At 41.3% G+C, this 24394-nt stretch overlaps 1 protein-coding gene and 1 long non-coding RNA gene across 2 annotated transcripts; both read left to right on the top strand.

The window, feature by feature from the left end:
• Window positions 1-15190: 15190 nt before the first annotated feature.
• LOC133954820 (uncharacterized) lies at window positions 15191-18281 on the top strand. Its single transcript, XR_009920830.1, has 3 exons — window positions 15191-15318; window positions 17142-17231; window positions 18058-18281. It is a non-coding gene; the product is annotated as an uncharacterized LOC133954820 (long non-coding RNA).
• A 1451-nt stretch (window positions 18282-19732) lies between these two features.
• LOC133955117 (protein spire homolog 1-like) lies at window positions 19733-23361 on the top strand. Its single transcript, XM_062389788.1, has 4 exons — window positions 19733-19744; window positions 21004-21133; window positions 22939-23102; window positions 23239-23361. The coding sequence occupies exons 1-4, from the start codon at window positions 19733-19735 to the stop codon at window positions 23359-23361; spliced, it is 429 nt and encodes a 142-aa protein (XP_062245772.1).
• Window positions 23362-24394: the final 1033 nt, after the last annotated feature.

Raw genomic sequence — 24394 nt, 5'->3', positions numbered from 1 at the left:
GGTCTATCCTTTGTGTTCTACTTGCGTTGTGTGTCCGTTTGTGAAATAGAAGACCAGGACAGGACTTGTATCGCTACTGAATGTGTCTGTTCTGTTCAGTGTTTCTGCAGAAGAAGAGAAACAGCGCTGGTCATTCTGACGAGAGCAGGGAAAATAAACACAATGTCTGCACATAACTAATAGAGGGCGCCAGACCCATGTACACCTATAACACCCAATACATTAAACAACAGTAATTAGCAAAAGCTGAGGCATTTTTGGTGGAATGCAATATCAGTTTAGATACCTGCTGCTGTTGTGCAATAGTGCTTAAAAAGTGTTACCATAGAATGGTGTGCCTTTAGGCACTCAATAAATTTGGTTATCAAAATAAAATATAAAACATTAATATTTAAAATATTAATATTAAATCATAATTTTAACTGTAAGTTCTCGCGGGGCACCACCCTTCATAGAAGGGAAAAGACAGCCAATTCATTGATTAAGATCAGTCTCATTTAGATCTAGTTCAATTAGAAATCTCAATATTTTACCATTAAAGATTATATAATGAACAATGAAGGTTATGGGGTTCTTAACAGTGTAACGGTTGGCAAGATTCACTTATGCAATATTAATGACAGAACATTTGTGAAAGAAGAACATTTATTATTAACATAATAAAGTATAAAAACACAAGTTACTAAACAATCAAACTAACTAACTAGGAGGTGTGTGAGTGTGTGTGTGAATGTAAATTAGCATGCTTTAAAGAATGCTCCCTAAGATAAGAGCCCCCCCCCTTCTTCTGAGGTTGCTTTATGGCCGTCGCTTTACGGCTGAGGGGGGAAGGTTTAACTCGGTGAGATTCTATGCGTGTCTGTGTGTATGTTAATCAGATAATGATAGTCAGGGACAAAGCCTGTGGCAAGCCTAACTGCCATTAACCTTCATTTAACTTATACCTACAACATCACATTATATATCAAACTTATAAACACACACCGATCAAATAAACAGTCTTGCTTAGCGTAGCATAATTATTAAGCCCAGATTATGTTACCAGTCCAAGGGAAAGAGGAAAAGAAGTTGCTGTTCAGTTTGCAGTTCTGTGACGTCTCCTGGCTTTGTGGTCGTAGAGTTCTGCATTCGCGATTCTGTCGAGCCCTGTGCTCAGGTGCTGGTTGAAGTTTTCCTGCAGGACATTGCGTCGCTACGAGGAGTTCGGTAGAGCTTGAAGGGCGAGGAGATTTACTTGAAGAGTGTGGACAGGGGAGCTGCACCTCTGACCTCCGGTTGTGGGTTGGATAGAGAAGGAAGCTGGATCAGCCAGGCCCCCTCCTTGGCGATGTAGGAGAAGAGAGGCTGGACAGCCTGCTGGCCTTCGAAGGATTGTAGAAAGAGAAATATCTTGGGGAGACCTCTCCTTATATTGGCCCCGGTGACCTCACAGGTCTTGGACCAGAGTGACCAATAGGAGTTGACCCTGGTGGCTCTTGACACCTTTGTGTGATATTGCCCAGCAACCAGGACATGCAGCATCCTGTTACATCCTCTGGGAGACTGAGTTCCTTGACTTTCAAAGATCAATGGAACCTGTTGCATCTTGGGGGATTGAGTCTGCTCCAGCACATGTGGCATGTTTGTAACAAGTTTGACTGAAAGGAGGCCTGTGGTTTGCACAAAAACCATGTCCCAACACTGCATATACAAATAACGTTTAATGGAAACTCCTCATCTTTCTAATTGAGACAAAGGAAGGCAGATCAGGTTTATTTCCACTTCCTGAAGACCTGCTGATAAAGTGCAGGACTCAGATGGATCATCCTCTAGAGAAGGTCCAGAGTTGGCTTCACCACTTTGGGTTCCACATGTGTCTTCTACAAATATAGCAGCATACCTTTTTGCAGGACCTCTCTGCCGTTGAATCTGACATCACCCTCAGAATGCAATGCTGTTTGGTTCCTAAATATTTCCCAGAATGCGTTGTTTTCTACAGCACAATGCAGTTTTAATTGAAACAGAATGTAACAGAATTTGGATGTTTTTCTCCAGCAGTAAGTCTCATTAGTCCCCCCCACACACACACACTCAATCTTCTTTCCGTTCCTCTCCTCTGAAACAGAAGGAGCAGACACCAACACGCGCGGCTGTTAGACCCGCTCCGTCTTCCTCTGTATCTGACACGTTGATGATGAAATGAAACAACTAAACTAAAACGACTTCTTAAACAAATGTTATAACTTAGTCACACTTTAAAAGTATGACTAAGATATACGTGAGGAAGTGTCTGCTAAACCTCTGATATTAAAATGTTGAAGCTACAGTTTATGTGATTGAACCGTTTATTTGTTTAACACAAGTTCTGATTTTTCCCATGTGTTTTCAACCCTAACTTCATAAACACTTGTATAGACATCATATATCAGACACTTTACTTCTTCTCAACCTCTTATCTCAGATTCCTGTGTTCTGCTGCTTCTTCTGAATCAAGAGGAACAAGAGCTGTTTGTGGGACTCGTCTCCAAGAGGACAGGAAGACACATTCAGAAGAAATCTGTCTCAATCAACCTTATAGACTTTGAGTGGAGTTTCATATAGGTTAGTGAGAGCTCTCTCCCTAGGTCATTTGTCAATTTGTCTCTTTAATTTTGTACAAGTAATCATATTGTTTTTCTCCTGTCCACTAAATATGAAACAATTCATTTCCAAATGTGGGTATGCTTCCTTTCCATGTACACAAAAGGCAACATGCTCCCTTGTCCAAGGGCACGTAATCCAATGTAGGATTTTATCTCTTTATTTCGCTTTATTTCTCTCTGTTAGAAATTAGGATCAGTTATTGGATGTATTTACTTCATGAATGTCACTTGTTGATCTTCCATGTAATCAAGTTGCAGAGCTTGTGTTGTTGAATTAATGGTTTTAAAGAGATTCGTCTGATAGAGGCACTCTTGTTTGACCAGGACCATTCAAAATGAATAACGAAAGGAATATTTCTTGTTGTTTTTAATTATCACGTGTTATAGATTCTCTTTGTGGGATTAATGTTTTGTCCTGATACTTGCATCATTTCTCCAAGTGTTTTACAAGGTTCATTTGTTTTATCAAATGTAATGAACAGACTGATAACTGTCATGTTCTGAAATCTACATCAGTAATGGACAACTTTGTTTCTATCAACAAAGACCAGCAAGTATTTCAGTTGCTGCATTTCATTTACCGTAATCATTCACTGTACGTTTTTCAGAATATCACATCAACATTGGGAACCAAGGTTTTGGTAAAGAGGAGTTTAATTTATAGGAACTGACTCTCATCATGCTGCTATTATATTAGATTAAATTGTACAGTATTTGGGATTATGTTGAATTTCATTTCAAACAATAATAAACAGACAAGTTAATTTACTTGACAATTGTTGATTGACTGCATTCTGTCAGCACAGGACATCAGCTCCTGTGGGAACACGCGAGCAAAGCGATGATGGAAGCGACACTGATGGGATCGGACCCAGAATGTCCCCGTGGTTAACTCTTTAGCTTCAGGGGGTGCGAACTGCAAACCAGCTAACACAAAACACCTGAAGGGAACAACCTAAACTTAACTACTGAAATTAAAGGAACCAAACGGCATGTTCGTAACCCGACACCTCATCCAGAAACAGGAGAAAACATGGGTTCAACTCAAATGATACCCACCCCCCAAACCGGGCTGCGACATCAACAACAGATCTTAAGACACTTCACGGTGTTAGGGTTTTAGTAGATCGTGGCCCCACAACAGACACGGACGAGAGAGTACGTAAGAGGAAGGTTTATTAAACGATTACAGGAGCTGGCAGTAGTGGCAGGGTGCCGGCTGGCTATGGAGTCCAGAGCGGAAGCGAGGAGGCGATGACAGCGGTCAGGCACACGGAGGTCTGTGTAGAAGTAGAAAACAAGGTTTAGAATAAATCCCAACACGGTGCCAGAGTCGAGAAGGTCGCGCCGTATAACTACCGAGGATACTGAATAATCCGGCGCTGGAGTGATGATCGAGCCAGGCATTTATGGAGGAGGTGAATGAGATGATTAGGGTCAGGTGTGCCTCGTCTGCTGTCGCCAGGAAACAGGCCACGCCCCCTGACACCCACACGCGCCGAGGGGACATTACAGGGAAAGAGGAGAACAACAACAACAAACTCCACAATCGCCACACACTGAACTGTTCTGACTGGCAGCAATGATCGCTGTGTTCACAACAGATGCGGAAGTGCCCGAAGCGCACGAAGCGCAGCCCAGCGCGACTCTCTGGCTCTTCACAGCCTGGCTCTTCACACCGAGCGTGCATTCCTCCGCGCCGGTCAGCCCGTGATTCTGCTTTCTCCGCTGGATGTTGTTTGCTCCATTTGATGGTAGATGATGATGGTCTTCATAGCCCCCCCTTATATGCATCCTTGAAGGGAGTGTGAACATGGTTGAGTGTGTTCGCACCCCGCGTAGGACAGCTGATGTGCTGATGGTATCTCTGCAGGACTTTCCTCATCTTGGCGTTGTTAAAATCACCGGCCACAATACACGCAGCCCGTGATGTCTATGTCCTGTCGATAACCGCATGCAGCTCGTCCAGGGCCTGATGTCGGCATATGGCGGAATGTGTACCGCTGTTATAACGACCGATGTAAGCTCCCTCGGGATATAATAAGGTCGGCATCTGATCATGAGCTGCCACCGGTCCGGAGAACAGCCCGAAGAAATAATCTCCACATCCGAGCACCACACATTGTTCTCCATGTAGCAGACACCTCCTCCCTTGCTCTTCCCAGAGTTTGTTGTCCGGTCCTGGCGCTTAATGGAGACCCCCTCGGGAATCATGCCAGAGTCCGGGGTCGAGCTAGCTTGACGTTGTCAGACTCACAATTCTAGTCAGAATGTGAGTCTGAGACCGCTCCATTGGGCTGTGATTATGGGGCGTGTTTCAACTGACCAGGAAGTAAAATTCCTCTTCGCTCAATTGGATAGACCTACAACCAATCAGAGCAACGTAGTATGTGACGTATGCTAAGCAATGCATTGTGAGTTATTTACTAACGCCGGGTTCACACCGGACGCTTCAGCGCAGCGCCAAGCCTTAAATAACAGCTGGCTCTCATCCACTCCCATGTTAAAACTTTGTGCCGGTCACACCGGAGGCTGAAGCACCGCGAGGCAGCCTTGGCGCAGCGCGGTGCTTCAGCCTCCGGTGTGACCGGCACAAAGCGTGCAGCGACTGGATCAACGGGTGATATTATTAGCGCTGAACAGCCAATCGCCGGCGTGCTAGGGATTAGCGCGGTGCTTTGGCGTCGCCTCCACGTTCTCTGTTCCTCTTTCAAAATGTATGCGCTGTCAATGTCTTCTAAAACAGACTCAATGGCAGCATCTACACATCTGAGCTCGCCAGCGGTAGGCATGTTTGTTGAAAACGAATTCAACCCAAGGGCACTTTGATGACGTGGTTGATAACGTTACCGTTGATCATCTGTCAATCATCGTATAAAGCCCGCCCTGACAATCTGATTGGCCCGGTCGGGGCATAATTTTTTCCCAATGGAGCGGATCCACACCGAACTGCCCGACCAAAAATGTTGTGGGCGGGGCTAAGTTCGTCTGGCATACAGGCTAGGGTCGAGCCAAGTCTCCGTGAAAACCATCACGTTACAAAATGTCAGGCCAAAAAATCTAAATTAAATCTAAATGTGGGAAAAAACAGTGACCTTAAATATTCTGCTGGATGCTCCCCTTTAATTCATTAAAATAACGCAGGGACCCACACAGTTTTGTCCTGACGACAATTAAAGTATAATTCGTATGATTGAAGATTACAGCACACATTTATGCCGAAGCTGATACCTTCTCACCCACACGCACACACACACAGCTGTACGCTGGCTCGCAACAAAAAATTTGCATCCGCACCTGCTGCGGCCACGCTACACTTACTCACACACACATAGAACCGGCAGTGGAGAGAGCGAGAGAGGGCGAGAGGGAGCGCAACGGTGTCCCTAAGTAGATGTCGCCAAATCCCCGCAGCCTATAGGAATCACTGTCCTGTCAGGTAAATTAAAATATCAGGACAATGGAAAAAATAACACTGCTAAAACTATAAAACTGTATTAAAAATTGACCCCGTTACATATATGCCCCGTTCAATGTAGGGGTTGGGGGTAAATGATGATGATCTTCATAGCATTTAATCATGTGAGAGGAAACACTCGGGGAAATTGAAACTCCAGGAGAACAGCAGGGAACTCTAAAGTACGGGACACATATTTTAACATTCACATATAATATGTCATTACTTTCGTTTAAAATATTATGCACGGCGCACATAAATAAAAAAAATATAAAAAAAATATGTTAAATTAAATCAAATGAATAAAAACACTGTGCGCGCACATCCTGAATAAAAAATAAAAATATAATATTAAAACAAATGAATATAAAAACTGTGCGAGCACATCCTACGGGCACGTCCTGCGGTGCACATCCTGCAGCGCACATATATAAAAATATATATATAAAAATTAAATTAAATCAAATTAATAAAAAAACTGTGCGCGCACATATCCTGCGGCGCACATCCTGCGGTCCACATAAATAAAAAATAAATTTAAAAATAAAAAACATAAAAATTAAATTTCATCAAATTAATAAAAAACTGTGCGCGCACATCCTGCGGCTGGTGCACATTCTAAATCAAAAAGCATGAAATTGCATACGCCAAAGCTAATTCTGATTTATAAAACCATGCACACGCAAAACCACAATTCCAAATCTGCCCTCCACACCCCCAATTTCTACTATAAATGGTCAATGCAAAGCACGTCACGAATATTCAATTATGAATCTGACCAATGGGTTTTCACGAATATTAAATTATGAATCTGACCAATGGGTTTTCACCGTGAGTCCTTACGGAGGCACGGCATCAAGAGATGTGAAGAGGAAGTGAAACTTTCTGACACTGACATCGAGTTGTTTGTTAGTGAGGTGGAGGTGAAGAGCGACTTTATGGGACAGCAGTGATGTCACAGAAAATACACTGATACTCTGCTGTTGTGGATAACCAACCCAGTCTCATCAGAAAACGTTCAGAGGCAACGTTGGTCCACTTGGAACGACGTTACCATCTCACAATCTGGCCTCTCAGAGTGTGAGATGGTAACATTTTGTCAGCCCATTGTTTTGCATTGGCGTGTTCACTGTCCCTGCGTGGTGTCCTTCAGTGATCGTGAATGTTATTCATGTTATATAATATTAATATTTGAGGCTAGATTACACCTATAATGCGAGGGATCCTGCGAGACCGTTCATCCCGAAGGGGGACCGACTGCGCCACGGACGGACGGACTGGGCGAGCGGAACTGACGTGTGGCTTTTAGTAAACATCCGGTCCTTTAACTCTGGGCTGCGTAATAACCCGAGCACTTGGAAGACAAACGATGTCATCTTCCTTCTGTCAGGTGAGTAGTTTATTGTTTTTAAAGATCGTTACGATCTAGGTCTACAGTCCGAGTGCTGAGACAGCGGATGCGGAGTCCGTTGATACACACAATGCTATTCTTCAGCTAATACGCCATCATTAGCCACATGCTACAGCCCACCGTAGCCTGTGCTATCTGGGAGAAGAATGAAACCAGTTCAAGACGCTTAGCTCATCATTGAGGGACACTACAATATAAATATAAACATGAATTTGATTTATGAATGCTTTAGATTAATAAGGAGTGTATTTCTCTACCATTACTCCACAATATCAGGTCAATTTGGTTTAATGTATAGTATGCAATATGACAATAATGTTTCCATGTTATGGAGTTGCGAATCATTTTATAAAACAATTGCTATGTTCTGTTTTTTAATCAAGGACGATCCAAGTGAAGCTACAGGAGTTTCATTAACGTCAATAACTTGGACCGAACACTTTGTTTTGCTTGATGAAGAGCAGGAAGGGCAGCCTGGAGAGAAAGGTTGAGTTGAGCCCACTACCATCATCCACGTACCACGAGGAAGATGAGGGAGAGAAATTATCCTACCATTAAAGAGGTACTTTTAAGTTACATACCAGAAACACCATTTTATATAATGTGCCAACTATACATTTTTATAAAATCCCCAAAGTATGCTTGCTGACATACAAGTTAATATCACACTGAAAGAATTTTGATCAATCATGCTTCCCTGCTGTGATTGTTTAACTGGGAAAACAACTTTTTCCACAGGAAGGCAAGTCAATTTAAGGAATACATGTTCAAAGTTTTCCTCTGTTATGTATAATGATGACCCCCATCAAACATAATGTTAGCAATCTTTACACTTTTAATTTATACTGATTATTTCTGTCTACATGTGTGAATTTGCCTTCATTAGTTTCAGAAAAGAGCGATGATGTATCGGTCAGTGGGCGGCAGCACGAGACTCCGCAAACTAGTCTGTAAGCAAAGTAGACGAAGGCATCGAGGTTGCGGCCTGCCATCATTGTTATTTTGCTTAAGGGACTGAATATGTTTCATGTAGAAATATTAGCATTTCCCTTATATCTACCAAAACTGCTTGTTTCACAGACTGCAGTTTTGTTTTGGTCCGATGTGGTGTGCAAATACAACCGTATCGGCAATGGGTTGTGGGGCATTAACATTTGTAACTCTAATTTTGTTTTGACAGACTGTGAAAAGAACGTTGAGAACATCACCACTCTACAGGAAGACACAGTCCAGTAATGGGTGTCAGAAGTTCAGTAGTGAACGACAGGTACTGTGGAAAAATGTGTGTCATTGTTGCACAATGTCCTTTGACTCTGTTTACACAAGGGTAACACAAAAAGGTTTGATTGTAAACTGATATTGGTATGAATTCATGTTATTCTCCTCTTCACAAGAAACAAACAATCCAAATTACCTGCAGAACGCCCTTGATGGACGCTTCAGATGCATCGTCAGACTGGCGAGACAGCAAGATGCCAACTTTAATGCCAATTTATTTGTGTAACATTCTGTGACCAAATGTATAGATAACTTTTTGTAGATTGTAAAAAAAGATAACCCATTTATTAAAAAAAAAACACTAGAATTACCGCACTGCGTTGTATGACTTCGCTAACCAGTGCAGTGTACGTCTACATATTTCTAAATATTTTCTCTCGTATAAATTACACTGTGTCTCTTGACAACTGAAACCATAAGATGAGGTCAGTGTGGCCTTGACCTTTTGACTTTAACACAAATACACAGTTAGACAATCCGAAAAGATACAGTTATGCCAAAATATATATTTGGTTTCACATTCTAGATGGCATAAGCAGAGACATCAACTCAGGAAAAATATTTCTGTAGAAATCAGTCTTTGGATGACTCCTCTGAAGATGAAAACATGGCGAGGTACTTCTCCACTGATGAAGAACTGTGAGGGCTGTGATTAGCTACACTCTCTTGCTACAAGGCTACTCTTGCTACTCCCTGGCAGCCTCAGGAAGGCATTAGCTTGCTGCTGGGTAGCTGTTAGCTTCAGCATTTTTTGTTTTTAGCGGCCTGTCTGACATTTATGTTTAAAAAAAAAATTAGAGGGAACCATCTTCATAATTTAACACTATGGTTTGTTTGTGTGTCCTTCAGTTCTTCTCAAGAGAAGCAATACAGGTGTGCCTCAGCTCCATGGTCCCTCCTGCAGCCTCCGCTCCTGATGCTAACCTCATGTCTCCATCACACCAAGCAGCAGACCTGGAGTGACAGACCTTTCTCCAGAGCTGCCCCCTCCCTCTGAAACCCCCTTCTCCAAAACACTATTTGGTCCGTTTTTAAAGTCTTATTTGCATTAGAATTGTTGATCATAACATTTCCAGCAGATGCCTTAATGTAATGTTTGTGCACAATAAATGACATTGATCTTAACATATTGGTATTTCCTTGCACTTCTACACCATGATATTGTCAGATAAGATGCTGATTACATTAAAGCAGTGAATGCTCTGCTTTAAGCAACATAAACACACAATGATTCAATGGATCTGAAGTAGAATGGGCACATTACATTCTGTAGAGAATGCCTCAGTAATTGAAGTCAGAAAATAACTTTCTTTATCTGAGGTTCCAGTTAATACTACAATGAATGAGGCAGGGGTTATCTATCAGAAATCATTTCTGGGACATTAATTTAAAAGATCTCCAGTATAAGCAAATGTGTTTTAAAATTGGTTTACATCCAAGTGTGAGGCTGTCCCATCACATGGATTTAAGACATATATATTGTTTGTATGAGCTGTCCCTCAGTTAAGTACTTGCACTTCTTGAAAACCTCTATATAAATACGATTTATTATTGTTTATACATTGCTTTATACATGTTTTCCTAAAAGCCACTGTAGATACAGAAACAACAGTATGGTTCAGGTGACAGTGAGTTGAATGTGAAGGTCATTTCAATGAGCTCAAGAGAAACCTAATGTGACGATATAGCTGATTTCTGATAGATAACCCCTGCCTCATTCTTTGTAGTATTAATGTGTTTGAATAAGTCAGGCTATCCTCTGTGTTCATTTCTTTAATGTTAAGAATGTTTCTCGTAAGACCTTATCAGATTGCATTGTGAAACATCTGGGTCACCTAAATTTAGTGTAAACAAGAGAGTGAACTCTTGACTAATGACGGTACGTATTTTGCACTATTACACAAACTTGATGTTACACATCTTAAACAATATGATATGGGTGTCCCTAGACAACCAGACCTGTGTGCTTTCCTGTGACTATAAATGATTGGAACCTCAGATAAAGAAAGTTATTTTCTGACTTCAATTACTGAGGCATTCTCTACAGAATGTAATGTGCCCATTCTACTTCAGATCCATTGAATCATTGTGTGTTTATGTTGCTTAAAGCAGAGCATTCACTGCTTTAATGTAATCAGCCTCTTATCTGACAATATCATGGTGTAGAAGTGCAAGGAAATACCAATATGTTAAGATCAATGTCATTTATTGTGCACAAACATTACATTAAGGCATCTGCTGGAAATGTTATGATCAACAATTCTAATGCAAATAAGACTTTAAAAACGGCCCAAATAGTGTTTTGGAGAAGGGGGTTTCAGAGGGAGGGGGCAGCTCTGGAGAAAGGTCTGTCACTCCAGGTCTGCTGCTTGGTGTGATGGAGACATGAGGTTAGCATCAGGAGCGGAGGCTGCAGGAGGGACCATGGAGCTGAGGCACATCTGTATTGCTTCTCTTGAGAAGAACTGAAGGACACACAAACAAACCATAGTGTTAAATTATGAAGATGGTTCCCTCTAATTTTTTTTTTAAACATAAATGTCAGACAGGCCGCTAAAAACAAAAAATGCTGAAGCTAACAGCTACCCAGCAGCAAGCTAATGCCTTCCTAAGGCTGCCAGGGAGTAGCAAGAGTAGCCTTGTAGCAAGAGAGTGTAGCTAATCACAGCCCTCACAGTTCTTCATCAGTGGAGAAGTACCTCGCCATGTTTTCATCTTCAGAGGAGTCATCCAAAGACTGATTTCTACAGAAATATTTTTCCTGAGTTGATGTCTCTGCTTATGCCATCTAGAATGTGAAACCAAATATATATTTTGGCATAACTGTATCTTTTCGGATTGTCTAACTGTGTATTTGTGTTAAAGTCAAAAGGTCAAGGCCACACTGACCTCATCTTATGGTTTCAGTTGTCAAGAGACACAGTGTAATTTATACGAGAGAAAATATTTAGAAATATGTAGACGTACACTGCACTGGTTAGCGAAGTCATACAACGCAGTGCGGTAATTCTAGTGTTTTTTTTTTATAAATGGGTTATCTTTTTTTACAATCTACAAAAAGTTATCTATACATTTGGTCAGAGAATGTTACACAAATAAATTGGCATTAAAGTTGGCATCTTGCTGTCTCGCCAGTCTGACGATGCATCTGAAGCGTCCATCAAGGGCGTTCTGCAGGTAATTTGGATTGTTTGTTTCTTGTGAAGAGGAGAATAACATGAATTCATACCAATATCAGTTTACAATCAAACCTTTTTGTGTTACCCTTGTGTAAACAGAGTCAAAGGACATTGTGCAACAATGACACACATTTTTCCACAGTACCTGTCGTTCACTACTGAACTTCTGACACCCATTACTGGACTGTGTCTTCCTGTAGAGTGGTGATGTTCTCAACGTTCTTTTCACAGTCTGTCAAAACAAAATTAGAGTTACAAATGTTAATGCCCCACAACCCATTGCCGATACGGTTGTATTTGCACACCACATCGGACCAAAACAAAACTGCAGTCTGTGAAACAAGCAGTTTTGGTAGATATAAGGGAAATGCTAATATTTCTACATGAAACATATTCAGTCCCTTAAGCAAAATAACAATGATGGCAGGCCGCAACCTCGATGCCTTCGTCTACTTTGCTTACAGACTAGTTTGCGGAGTCTCGTGCTGCCGCCCACTGACCGATACATCATCGCTCTTTTCTGAAACTAATGAAGGCAAATTCACACATGTAGACAGAAATAATCAGTATAAATTAAAAGTGTAAAGATTGCTAACATTATGTTTGATGGGGGTCATCATTATACATAACAGAGGAAAACTTTGAACATGTATTCCTTAAATTGACTTGCCTTCCTGTGGAAAAAGTTGTTTTCCCAGTTAAACAATCACAGCAGGGAAGCATGATTGATCAAAATTCTTTCAGTGTGATATTAACTTGTATGTCAGCAAGCATACTTTGGGGATTTTATAAAAATGTATAGTTGGCACATTATATAAAATGGTGTTTCTGGTATGTAACTTAAAAGTACCTCTTTAATGGTAGGATAATTTCTCTCCCTCATCTTCCTCGTGGTACGTGGATGATGGTAGTGGGCTCAACTCAACCTTTCTCTCCAGGCTGCCCTTCCTGCTCTTCATCAAGCAAAACAAAGTGTTCGGTCCAAGTTATTGACGTTAATGAAACTCCTGTAGCTTCACTTGGATCGTCCTTGATTAAAAAACAGAACATAGCAATTGTTTTATAAAATGATTCGCAACTCCATAACATGGAAACATTATTGTCATATTGCATACTATACATTAAACCAAATTGACCTGATATTGTGGAGTAATGGTAGAGAAATACACTCCTTATTAATCTAAAGCATTCATAAATCAAATTCATGTTTATATTTATATTGTAGCATCCCTCAATGATGAGCTAAGCGTCTTGAACTGGTTTCAACAACCATGTATTCACCTCCCAGGTAGCACAGGCTACGGTGAGCTGTAGCATGTGGCTAACAATGGCGTATTAGCTGAAGAATAGCATTGTGTGTATCAACGGACACCGCATCCGCTGTCTCAGCACTCGGACTGTAAACCTAGATCGTAACGATCTTTAAAAACAATAAACTACTCACCTGACAGAAGGAAGATGACATCGTTTGTCTTCCAAGTGCTCGGGGTTATTACGCAGCCCAGAGTTAAAGGACCGGATGTTTACTAAAAGCCACACATCAGTTCTGCTCGCCCAGTCCGTCCGTGGCGCAGTCGGTCCCCCTTCGGGATGAACGGTCTCGCAGGATCCCTCGCATTAGAGGTGTAATCTAGCCTCAAATATTAATATTATATAACATGAATAACATTCACGATCACTGAAGGACACCACGCAGGGACGGTGATTTTAACAGCACGCTGTGGCCTGGTCTTCCGCATGGCAGCGTCATAGCAACCCTCATAGCAACGATAAAAACATTCGTGATAACTATTAAAATATTTATCATAAGCACTGTGGACCAAAGAGCACATTTCTCGCTAGAAATGGTGTCAGAATGTATTTTCATGCCCAAACTAAGTTACAAAATTATATTTTTATCTGAAAAGACAAGGAATATCCACCATGTTTTCCTCTCCGCAGACAGGAGCTTGTGAGTCACGTGACGTGAGAACACGCCAATGCAAAACAATGGGCTGACAAAATGTTACCATCTCACACTCAGGCCAGATTGTGAGATGGTAACTTCGTTCCAAGTGGACCAACGTTGCCACTGAACGTTTTCTGATGAGACTGGGTTGGCTGCTCACATCATCATCACCGCACATCATCCTGCAGCGCACATCATCCTAGACTGCACATCATCTTGTGGCGCATATCATACCGGGGAGCACATCGGCGCACATCATCACTGCACATGATCGTGTGGCTCACATCATCCTGCGCGCACCTCATCCTGCAGCGCAAATCATCAGTACCTCACATCACCGGCGCACATCATCCTGGCGCACATCATCACGCCGCACATCATCCTGCGGCGCATGTCATCACCTCCCATCATCGGCGCACATCATCTTGCAGCGCACATCATCCTACGGCGCACTTCATCCTGCGGTGCACATCATCACGGCGTATATCATCATCACCACACATCATCCTGCAGCGCATATCATCATCACCACACATCATCGTGCAGTGCACATCATCCTGCCCCATTCTATGGCGCACATCATCCTGCTCTGCACATCATCCAGAAGTGCACATCGGCGCACATCGTCCGGCTGCGCACATCATTGTGCGCCACACATCACCTAGCGGCGCACATCATCCGGCTGCTCACATCATCCTGCGTTGCATTTCATCCTGCAGCGCATTTCATCATCAACGCACATCATCGTAAACGATGAGGTGCGCAGGATAATGTGGAGCACATCATCATGCAGCGCACATCAGCCCGCAGCGCACGATGATGAGCGCCATATAACATTTAACAATACAGGACAAAATCGATTTATGTATGTGGGTCTAGATAAAGCATTAAAGTCATGAAGTTATTTTGAGAAGTGATGGCCTTTTTCAATGTCAAGAAAAAAAACCAGAAGAATACAGACGCGTATTGCATTCACTTGAATTTTTTATTTTTTGGGGCATTTGTCTCAGAATTTCCGAGATAATTATCCCAGAAAAACAGAATAATTTTTGTTTGAAGTGAATGTAATATGCTTCTGTAGAAGAAAGCTTATTTTAAGCTCTTAACATATTTAGGGTGTTTTTTCTCACTTTCTGTATGTCCTATAGCGAGCATTACATTATGCAAAGTAGGCGATGTCGTCATTTAGCGACATCTAGCGACTTTTAGGACAGCCAATAGCTACTTTCCTTACTGAGGAGTTGGCAACACTGCACTCGCGACTGAAAGCAGCTGAGGCTCAGAGAATAAGAGCTGAGTTGGTGAAAGTTTGATTCCCAGGATTTACACGGGGATCTCGATACTGAGCACAGGGCCGTTTCCGAGGCTGCCTCTTCACAACATGGGTCCGACCAACGTCATCCACAAGTTCTCCGCCGAAGCGGGTAAATACATGCAGCTCTCTCCCGGCGTAAGCACTTAGTTGTTAGCCTCCTGTGTGTGTGTGTGTGTGTGTGTGTGTGTGTGTGTGTGTGTGTGTGTGTGTGTGTGTGTGTGTGTGTGTGTGTGTGTGTGTGTGTGTGTGTGTGTGTGTGTGTGTGTGTGTGTGTGTGTGTGTGGTAGAACTAGCGCCTATAACCAGTGTACCTAAAGCACGCGTAACCAGTTGAGACAGTGGATCGATAGAACATTAATATGTAGGTTCATAACAGAGCAGGGAGGTGCAGCAGATACTTGTAACAGCTTGGTTTGTGTACACACTGCATGCAAAATCTACTCAAGTAAAAGTAAAAAGTAGTTCATTTTAAATGTACTTTAAGTAATAGTTACTTAGTTACTTCCAACAACTTGATGGGGGCCGCTCCTATACAGGGTCACGGGGTCATAAATCCAATCCAAAAACAGTTATTTTTAATTAAAGGGGAATCTTAACAAATATAAGTGCAATGACATTAAACATGTCAAACATTAAACATTTAACATGTCCACACAACATTTAAGAAATTTTGGGAGGACATGTCAAGACATGAACCACATGACAGCTAAAATAAAAAGTTAAAATGCCGCTGTCCCACTGTATATTTCAACTTTTGGTTAAACTTTGGTCCACCTTCAGAGCACTAGTCTAAAAACTTCTTGTTGAGTTTGAGCAGCAGCTGATTTTCCAGGTGAGTAGAGCTCATCCGGGCTCGCTTTGCAGTGAACAGCAATCCAGCACAGCTGAAGAGTCGCTCGCAGGCGGCCAAGGCAGGTAGGCCAGCAGGCTGTTGAGTTTCAGGCAGTGTTGTGCATGAACACGTTCATTTTCATGAGAACGTTGAACTCAATGCAACTTAATGACAAATAATGAATTTGAGCGGTGAACACGTTCATATTATCTGAAGTCTAACTAAAACGTTACGGAATGTTTTCCTTCTCCTAAGGAGAGACGCTAAATCGAATGCTTGCACCTTGTCGTTTAGATCGTTGTTGGGTTTATTTGAAAAGAAATGCAGTCTTGGGGGGGGGGGGGGGTCGGCCGCCGCCAGGAGTGAAGCTTGCATAGAGCGCCAAATGTGCTAGGGCCGGCCCTGTGTAGCACAGTGATTCTCAAACTGCGCGGAGGCTTAACATGTGCGCGAGCGACCGGGAGGGGAAAATGCGAAGCGGAACTAATATTATAGCCGAACTAGTGTTTTGACGTCCGCATCTCTTTAACGGCGGAGCAGTAAACAAATCGCACTTTCGCCGTAGCCAGGAGTCGGCAACCCGCGGCTCTGCAGCCGCTCTGCAGTGGCTCCCTGTGCAGTGCCGTGCATGTCGCGCATATTTTTCGCGAACAGTGAACTTTACGATCAGTTTTCATATGTTGAATGTGCACGTGAGGGAACGTCATCCACTCTACGCAGTATCTATCACTGCAGTGAGAATTGCCTTGCGCCTTGAACTATGTTTTTTTTTTTACTCAGTAACGGATGTAATTTCCAATGTAGCGAAGTACAATACTAAGTCAAAATCTACTTAAGTAAAAGTAAAATTACCCATTTCAAAAGCTACTCAAAAAATTACAAAGTACACCAAAAAACTACTCAATTACAGTAACGTGAGTAAAAGTAATTCGTTACTTTACACCTCTGGTTGTTGAATATTTTTGCATCAAACACCAATGCTGTTGTCTTTATAAAAATTGCTCTGGAAAACAAATAAACATAAGTTGTGCATAAATGAAAGACTGATTTAATTTTCAGTCCATGTGATATTTTTATTCTTTTTATTTTGTATCTTTCAGACAACTGACGTGCTTGCACAAAGAAAGGCCACATATCTCAGAAGTCTGACTTTCTTTATGAGGGAGGACAACTCTCTGAAGACATGTCTGGTAAGACAACTTTGGTTTATGCCATTAAAGGTTGTTTTACGGGCCAGTAAATCTCTGGTTAGGGAGCAAACAGACTAATTTGATAGCAATTTGCCATAAAACATATCCATGTTTTTATCTTTAAATTTAAAAAGATTGTTCCCTGAAAATTGAAAGTTCACTCATTATTTGCTCACTATTGTGCTGATGGACATGTGGGTGAAGTGTTTGAGTCAACGGACATTCAAATTCGACTTGAAATGTCATTTACACCATATTTTTGGCCTAAAAGTCTGCTTGCAGAAGTAGCGATGCTTACACGCACTGCATACGCCCATCGGGTGCGAGAGCTTGTGTGCAGATTTGAATGCGGCAATAGAGGAAGATATCAGAGCACATGTAGTCGAAAAAGTTTTATGGGGCTTACAGATACTTGGTGACACCATAGCAGCAGTAATGAGGAACTTAACATTTTTTCCCGTTTTTTTTGCCAGTTACTTCAATTGTAATGGATTTGCCTGCACCGCTGTTTACCCCTGAAACACCAAAAGTTTTTTGTGAATGCAAACACGTCACCCATCCCTCTATCATAGTGGTGTGTAAATAGTAAGTAATTTTTCCTTTTTCGGTGGATCTATCACTTTTAAGAACTAAAATCATTGGTCCACTAGTGAGCAAGATCAGTATACCTTGGAAGCTGGGAACAGCAAAGTATCTGAATTGTGAGAACACATCAAGAAAATAACGGCAAATTTGGCACAAATTTGTACTTAGACCTATAAATGGGGGGGATGAAAACTTTAAAGAACAAAATAATATTTATTTTAGTCTGTTTGTTTTTCTGTAGGATACAGACTCGGAGGAAATGTGTGCAAAGGGGATGAACTGCCATGCCACTGGCCAATGTAAGACAGAAATAAGTAGGCTACCATGCCACTGGCCAAGGTTAAGTAAAAGAGAAGTAATTAGGCCACTGACTTGTTAAGTTACCTGTTCACTTTTGATTTGATTTACTATTTACCTTTTATTATTATTTATTTTCAGTGCAGAACTTGATGTACAGTAATTTATTTAGGCTCTTTACCTGTGTAAAACTGGTTTTAATTCTATATTTTGTATATTTTATAGTATACATAGGCCTAATGTGTGGTGATGCTATTGTTGTGTGATAAATATTTTCTTGTTGATACAAAGCCAAAGTTTATGGGCTGTTAAGTCCCATTAAAAAAATAAATGTATATAGATAATCAATCAAGTTGCTGTCTTTGAATAGCTTTGCATAGTTACACTGACATTCTGTTACTGCTCTTCCTTTTTGTGGGGTTCACCAGAGCTTTGTGTACATTATATAGCCCAAACCTGAATGCTCTGCTATACCAAATTGTGAGAAAACAGAAAATCCAGAAAACTGTATTTTGTATTTTATTTTAATACATTTATTTGAGGGGTAATTTGTATTTTGTATCAAACTACATTTTGATGTATTTTTGCCAGTCCCTCCTCATTCCTCCTCTCACCTGCGCTCACTTTACACTGTAGCAACAATCACCAGCACTGATCAGAAGTAAGAAGAACGCGTACAGGACTGACATTTACTTTGTGTTTTTTTGATTCGCTTTCGAGTTTATGAGAAACATGTTTAAGGCTTCTACACAACACGAGACTTAACGTGATGCGCACAGCCAGGAGGGTTAAAGTGATCCGAACTCGCACATTCCTGCAGACAGAAGTTCTTCCCACAGATTATGACATAGCGCAGTGTTTTAACTTCTTTGTCGCGGAAGAAGCGACGCCCCGTTTATCCATGAACATAAATAGGAATTCAACAGGTTTTTATAAAGATCACTCAGTTCTAAGTGTGAGTGATTTGAAAAAAGAGGAGCAGAGCCACTTGTTGACCAGTGGAGGGATGCCCGTAGTGCAGTGCAGGTGACTTAAGTTAAGATAAGATAAGATAAGCCTTTATAGATTCGAACAGCAGGGCAATTCAGTTGTTACAGCAGCAGGTGGCCAGAATGAGGTAGAAAAGTGAATAAAGAAATATAAAAAGTTAAGTTGTGAAATTCTGATTATGTACATTATATAGACCTATTCACTGTACTGGTTTCAATGAGGTGTCATAAGTAAAGGGCAGTGGCACAGGCTGATTGAATGAGCAAATAAAAATCAGTTAAGTGCATAAGAAAAAACGTTTGTACATAGGAAAAACATTGTACATAAACACAAATGTGCAACAAATTATTTTCTGATGATTTATATCACGATATGTTGATATCGACATAACTAAATATCGTGATAAGATGTTTTTCCATTTCGCCCAGCTCTATTTGAAGTGTTTTGTTACTTTTCTAATGTTTGTGAACCCACATTAAGTCATTGTGCTTACTCAGTGAGGGACCAGACACATAAGGAAAAGTATGTTTATTTTGTTTTGCATTTGTTTTACATTATAATGTTTTGCTTGGTTGTTATTTTCCCCAGTCCGTGTGTTAACTAAGCAGAGTCTTCTATGTTTCGTAGAGATGGATATTGAGGTCAGCACAGAGCTCCAGATTTGATTTAGCAGACTTTCTTTCTGCTTTCTGAGTTCTGATTTTTGCCTCTAGAATTATAGTGTCATCTTTTCTCATATTTCATTGTCGCCAGTTCATCACTGGGCTCCTAAAAGTAATGTGTCAGATTCCTGCATTTCAATAATTCTTGTGTCTATTAACATATTCCTTACCGTCTCCTGTTCTACTCAGCACTCATTCATTCACCTTCAGTTGTTTTCTCTAAAATGTCAAATGTAGTAGCTGTTGGTCATTCATCTCTTGTGCCATCATGGTCTTTTCCTCGATTTACTACACTGTTTAATATAGTTGTTCAGGTGATTACTCTGAATATGTTAAGTTGAAAGAATAAACCTTGTTTGTGACTGTTAACTCCACCCAGCCTTTGTATAAAGAGAAGTTCATAGGAATCAATAAGCAGAGAATTCATTGTTGTCAGTTTGCTTTAATGTCACAGTGTCAGTTGACATATATTCCTTTAAGGTCTTAGACTGTTGCAATGGTGAACGATTTATCAGAAAACAAGTGTTTTTGACCTTAACAGATCTATAATATGTGATTGTAGTTAAAGTGATAGCACCACCTACTGCGGAGAGAAGGTAAGCCTCGTTTTACAACTTTAATTTGTTTTACATTTAATTTTAACACTTGATCCAAGAAGAAATAAAAAATAGTTGTGTCAGTGACTGTGTGACACATTTCATATGTCTGATGTAAATGAATAAATGGGAACGAACAGCTGGACAGGAAACAGCCTTTCAATCTAGTGCGCTGGGATGTTACCATAGCAACATGTGAACTGGCAATGTTTCTTGTGAAGGATTAACAGAGGTGGTTAAACCCAGTGTGAGAGGGCCTGCTCCGGATTGAAGTGAAGTAAGTGACTGGTTTGTATCTGTTAGTGCTGATATCGTGTTTTACTGTGAATGAGATGTTAAGTTTGCATCATGCTACAGTGAGCTGTTAGCTACTAGTTAGCCACACTGTTGTTATAAACATCATAGTGTGACGTTAACTCGTTGATCGATGAAAGTACAGACTTTGTGATAAACAAAAGACTTGTTCGACATGTTATGGTCAGTTCGGGATATTAATGTGACATTGAATCATCATATTATCCTATTTTGGTTTGCAGCAACTCATCTAAGTTGCTTGACATTGATGGACACGGTGTCTTTGTAAATCCAATGCGTGAAACATATAGTGGATAGTATGATTAATATCTCGGTCATCGTGTGCAGGATGTCTTTGTCCAAGATGCAGAGCCTGAGAGTGGCAGCTGTGCTGGAGGACTGCTCAGACCAGCTGGACATACTGGGACACATTTTGACTGTGCAGATCAGCAGGGTGCAAGGCACTGGAGCTGCACAGGTGAGCTTCAATGTGTGGATGTCATATTCACTCTCCACAAGAACATCTGTCAAACATCTATCTCAAGGCATATGAAAATGGCAAGAGCATCCAAAACCTAAAGAATTAAACATGTTAAACTCAGCAATGGAATCAAAGGGAAACACTTGGGGACAACCAATAATTAGAATGACACCCAGTAGAGCTCATTGCTCTGCCAATGCCCAACAGGTCAAGCACAATTGCATAGACTTTTAGAAAGCAGCTCCAAAATATGTTATCTTCCTGTTAAGCATGTTACTCTTAAATAGAGAGATTGAACATACCCACACACACTTCAATGGACATGATGAGGGCCATACCCACATTACTGTTAGCACCAACTCTGCTAAATGATTTTAGCTTCCGTCGCCCAATTCTGTATGAGTGATCACATCGTTTCGTTGTATGATGGTCATGGTGTGATGATCCACTGGACTATCAAGGTTGCAACAATTTTGACGAGTAGTTAAACATTTTGAGAAATTAGCCTTTTTTACGATATCTGAGAGTTAGATAGGAAGATTAATACCAATCATAGATCTGTACACCAATTATCAAGTCAGAGCCAGGAGGTGATTCGGTAACACTGGCAGTGATTGTGAGTGTGTGACCTCCTGGCTCTATAGCTTTATTGCACACAAAAGAGTAATACTGATCCACCCATGTAACAGAGTGAGGATAACCACATTCCCCCCAAATCTCAAACTATTGAAATGTTTGAGATAAAAAGTATAAAATAATACTTGGACTGCATTGGTCATCACAGATCATCGGTGTCTATGACAGCAAAGGCTCATAATGGAATGCTTTTGGAGTTATCCTAATGAAGGAGCTATCCCCTTTTAGGTTTTGGCAAAACTCGCAGTATGCCACAGGATGTGTTCCGTGCAGGAACAGGTAAAGTATGAGCGCTGCTCTGGTTTAGAAAGGCCTCTTTCACCTGTAACCAAACGGCCTTGTCTGTCTGCCTCCCTGGCTGTGAACTAATATTTCTTCTACTTGAATATTTGAATGCTAAGTTCTGGTAAAGATGCAGGTAAAGTCTACAGTTATGGCTAATGATAGCTACTCTATTTGTGTTTGAGTGAATTTTAAAACAAGGCAAAGACACAGCTCTAGTTTAGCGCCTGTTGAGACAATGAGCTCATGTCGTTGCTTTTCCCGCAAGGATAAGAGACTTGAAGGATCCTACAGATCCTATCAGCCCTTTATCTGTCTGGTGTAGTAATTGCTTGTTCACCCTTCCCACACTCCCTGCCTCCCTCTGAAACCCTCTTTTCAGGTTGTTTCTTCTGTTCATTTGGGCTCCCAGAAATCACAGTTAAAGGAAGGACGCTGATAGGTGGTTCGTGACCTTGAATTGATTCAGGGCTCAGTGACCCTGTTAGGGACTTGGTTTCAAGAGTTTATCTTTGGTTGTCTGCAGCAAGAATCCTGTTTAGGGAGTTTAGAGTCCAAAATACATTTCATTAAAGACGCCTCCATGCTCCGTGTGTTACACCAGCCTGCTCCTTTGCCTCCCCTCAGCCCAACTTAACTCACCATTCCTGCCCTCTTTTCACTTGGGATGGATTCTCTAACAGGATTCATTGCATCTTATCATCCTACATCCAATTCATACATTAACTGAAAAAAAATCTATGTGGGAGGACGCAACATTCATGTTAGATTTTTTAAGAAAAACAGTCTAAAGATACAAGGAATCATGTGAAGAGTTGAGATTCATCTCAAGTGTTTTTCTCTGTCTATATCTAAATAACTGTCTCTTGTGTGACCCTGAACAGATGAGTTGAGTCCGTACATGGGCAGAAGGACGCCCAGTTCTCTGTCTCTGAGCAACGGAACAGCTTCCCCCAGACCAGAGCCCTCCGGATGTCACTCTGCACCTCAGAGGAAAAGGCTCCTGAAGGCTCCCAGCCTCGCCGAGCTTACCAGCTCAGACTCTGAAGTCAGTGTAATGAGTTTGTGTGTTTATGTGTCTGTGTGCTTTGATTGTGTGTGTGTGTGGGATTTTGTGGAAACATTGCATCCTGCATGTGCAGAGTAAGTAATGAGTGAGTTGCTTGTGTATTCCACATCTTCAGGACGAGATTTTTGGGCACATATCAGCCAGCAGCTCCAGTATGGCCACATCTGTGATGGATGATACATCGCCGGAGTCGGTGCTGGGGAAGAATACCTTGATTTGGTACAAACATTCATTTTAACTTACAGATGATTTTGGTGGTCAAATGTGAGATGGAATAATTCGATTTTGGTGGCTGAAGGTCAAAGATCGGTAATTCTACTTCTCTATTCTGTCTGTATCTCTGTACCTGAGCCCTCTTTGCTCCCTTCTGTTTTGTCTATGGACACCAGCTCCCCCCATGTTCCTTCCCATCTCCTCCTCCCATCTCCCTCTCTCCAGAGAGGCGTCAGACCCATAAATATATATAAAGTCTTGATGTCTCGGCCAATGGAGTCGCACGTCCGCACATGGCAGCCATCTTGCCACAGGAAGCTCGCCCACCCATAACATTGTGTTGTAGTGGTACATACTTTTTAAATAACCATAACTTGCTAAATTCTCCGCCGATTTTTAAACGGTTCAGTTTGTTTCAAAAGTCAGAGATGTAGTTATGACACTGCATACTTATGAATAATTATGTTATTTTCTAAAAAATAGAATAATGTTCTATATAGGTACAAGATTTCCCTTTACAAACATACATCAAGATTTTTTATTTATTTTTTTATTTAAAAAGTACATGTAGCACTACCAACACAATGTTATGGGTGGACGAGCTGCCTGTGGCAAGATGGCCGCCATATGCGGACGTTCAACTCCGTTGACGGAAACACGGATGAGACATCTAGCCTTTATATATATATATATATATATCTATGGTCAGACCCCCCAGAGGAGACACTCCATCGAGAAGGAAACCCCGACCAACGTGCGACAGTTTCTGCCACCTTCCAGACAGAGTTCAAGGTCTATGGTGAGTCAGACATCGTTACCTACATGTCCTTATACACCGTCAAACATATTTTGAAAAGTGAATTAAAAACCATCAGTAAAAACTCCCACAATGTATCAGCATTAAAATGGGCTTTTTTAAGGAACTGGAGCCTTGGATGGATTGGTCAGAATGATTCTGTCCAGTAACTCAATAAGACAGATAAATAGAGTTTGTACACAAAGTCCTGATTTACAGCCTTAATCTCTTTAATATCCACCTTTGTCCGGGTGGATAAAGA

This window comes from Platichthys flesus, chromosome 6, assembly GCF_949316205.1.
Source record: "Platichthys flesus chromosome 6, fPlaFle2.1, whole genome shotgun sequence".
Classification (NCBI taxonomy): domain Eukaryota; kingdom Metazoa; phylum Chordata; class Actinopteri; order Pleuronectiformes; family Pleuronectidae; genus Platichthys; species Platichthys flesus.
The sequence above is the reverse complement of the archived record's forward strand: the minus strand, read 5'-3'. Positions and strand labels throughout refer to the sequence as shown.

Bases quoted from the DNA above. Each gene is read 5' to 3' on its own strand.
- LOC133955117 (XM_062389788.1), top strand. The intron at 21,134-22,938 runs GTGAGCTTCAAT...GACCCTGAACAG, and splicing joins AAGGCACTGGAGCTGCACAG to ATGAGTTGAGTCCGTACATG. The intron at 23,103-23,238 runs GTCAGTGTAATG...CCACATCTTCAG, and splicing joins TTACCAGCTCAGACTCTGAA to GACGAGATTTTTGGGCACAT.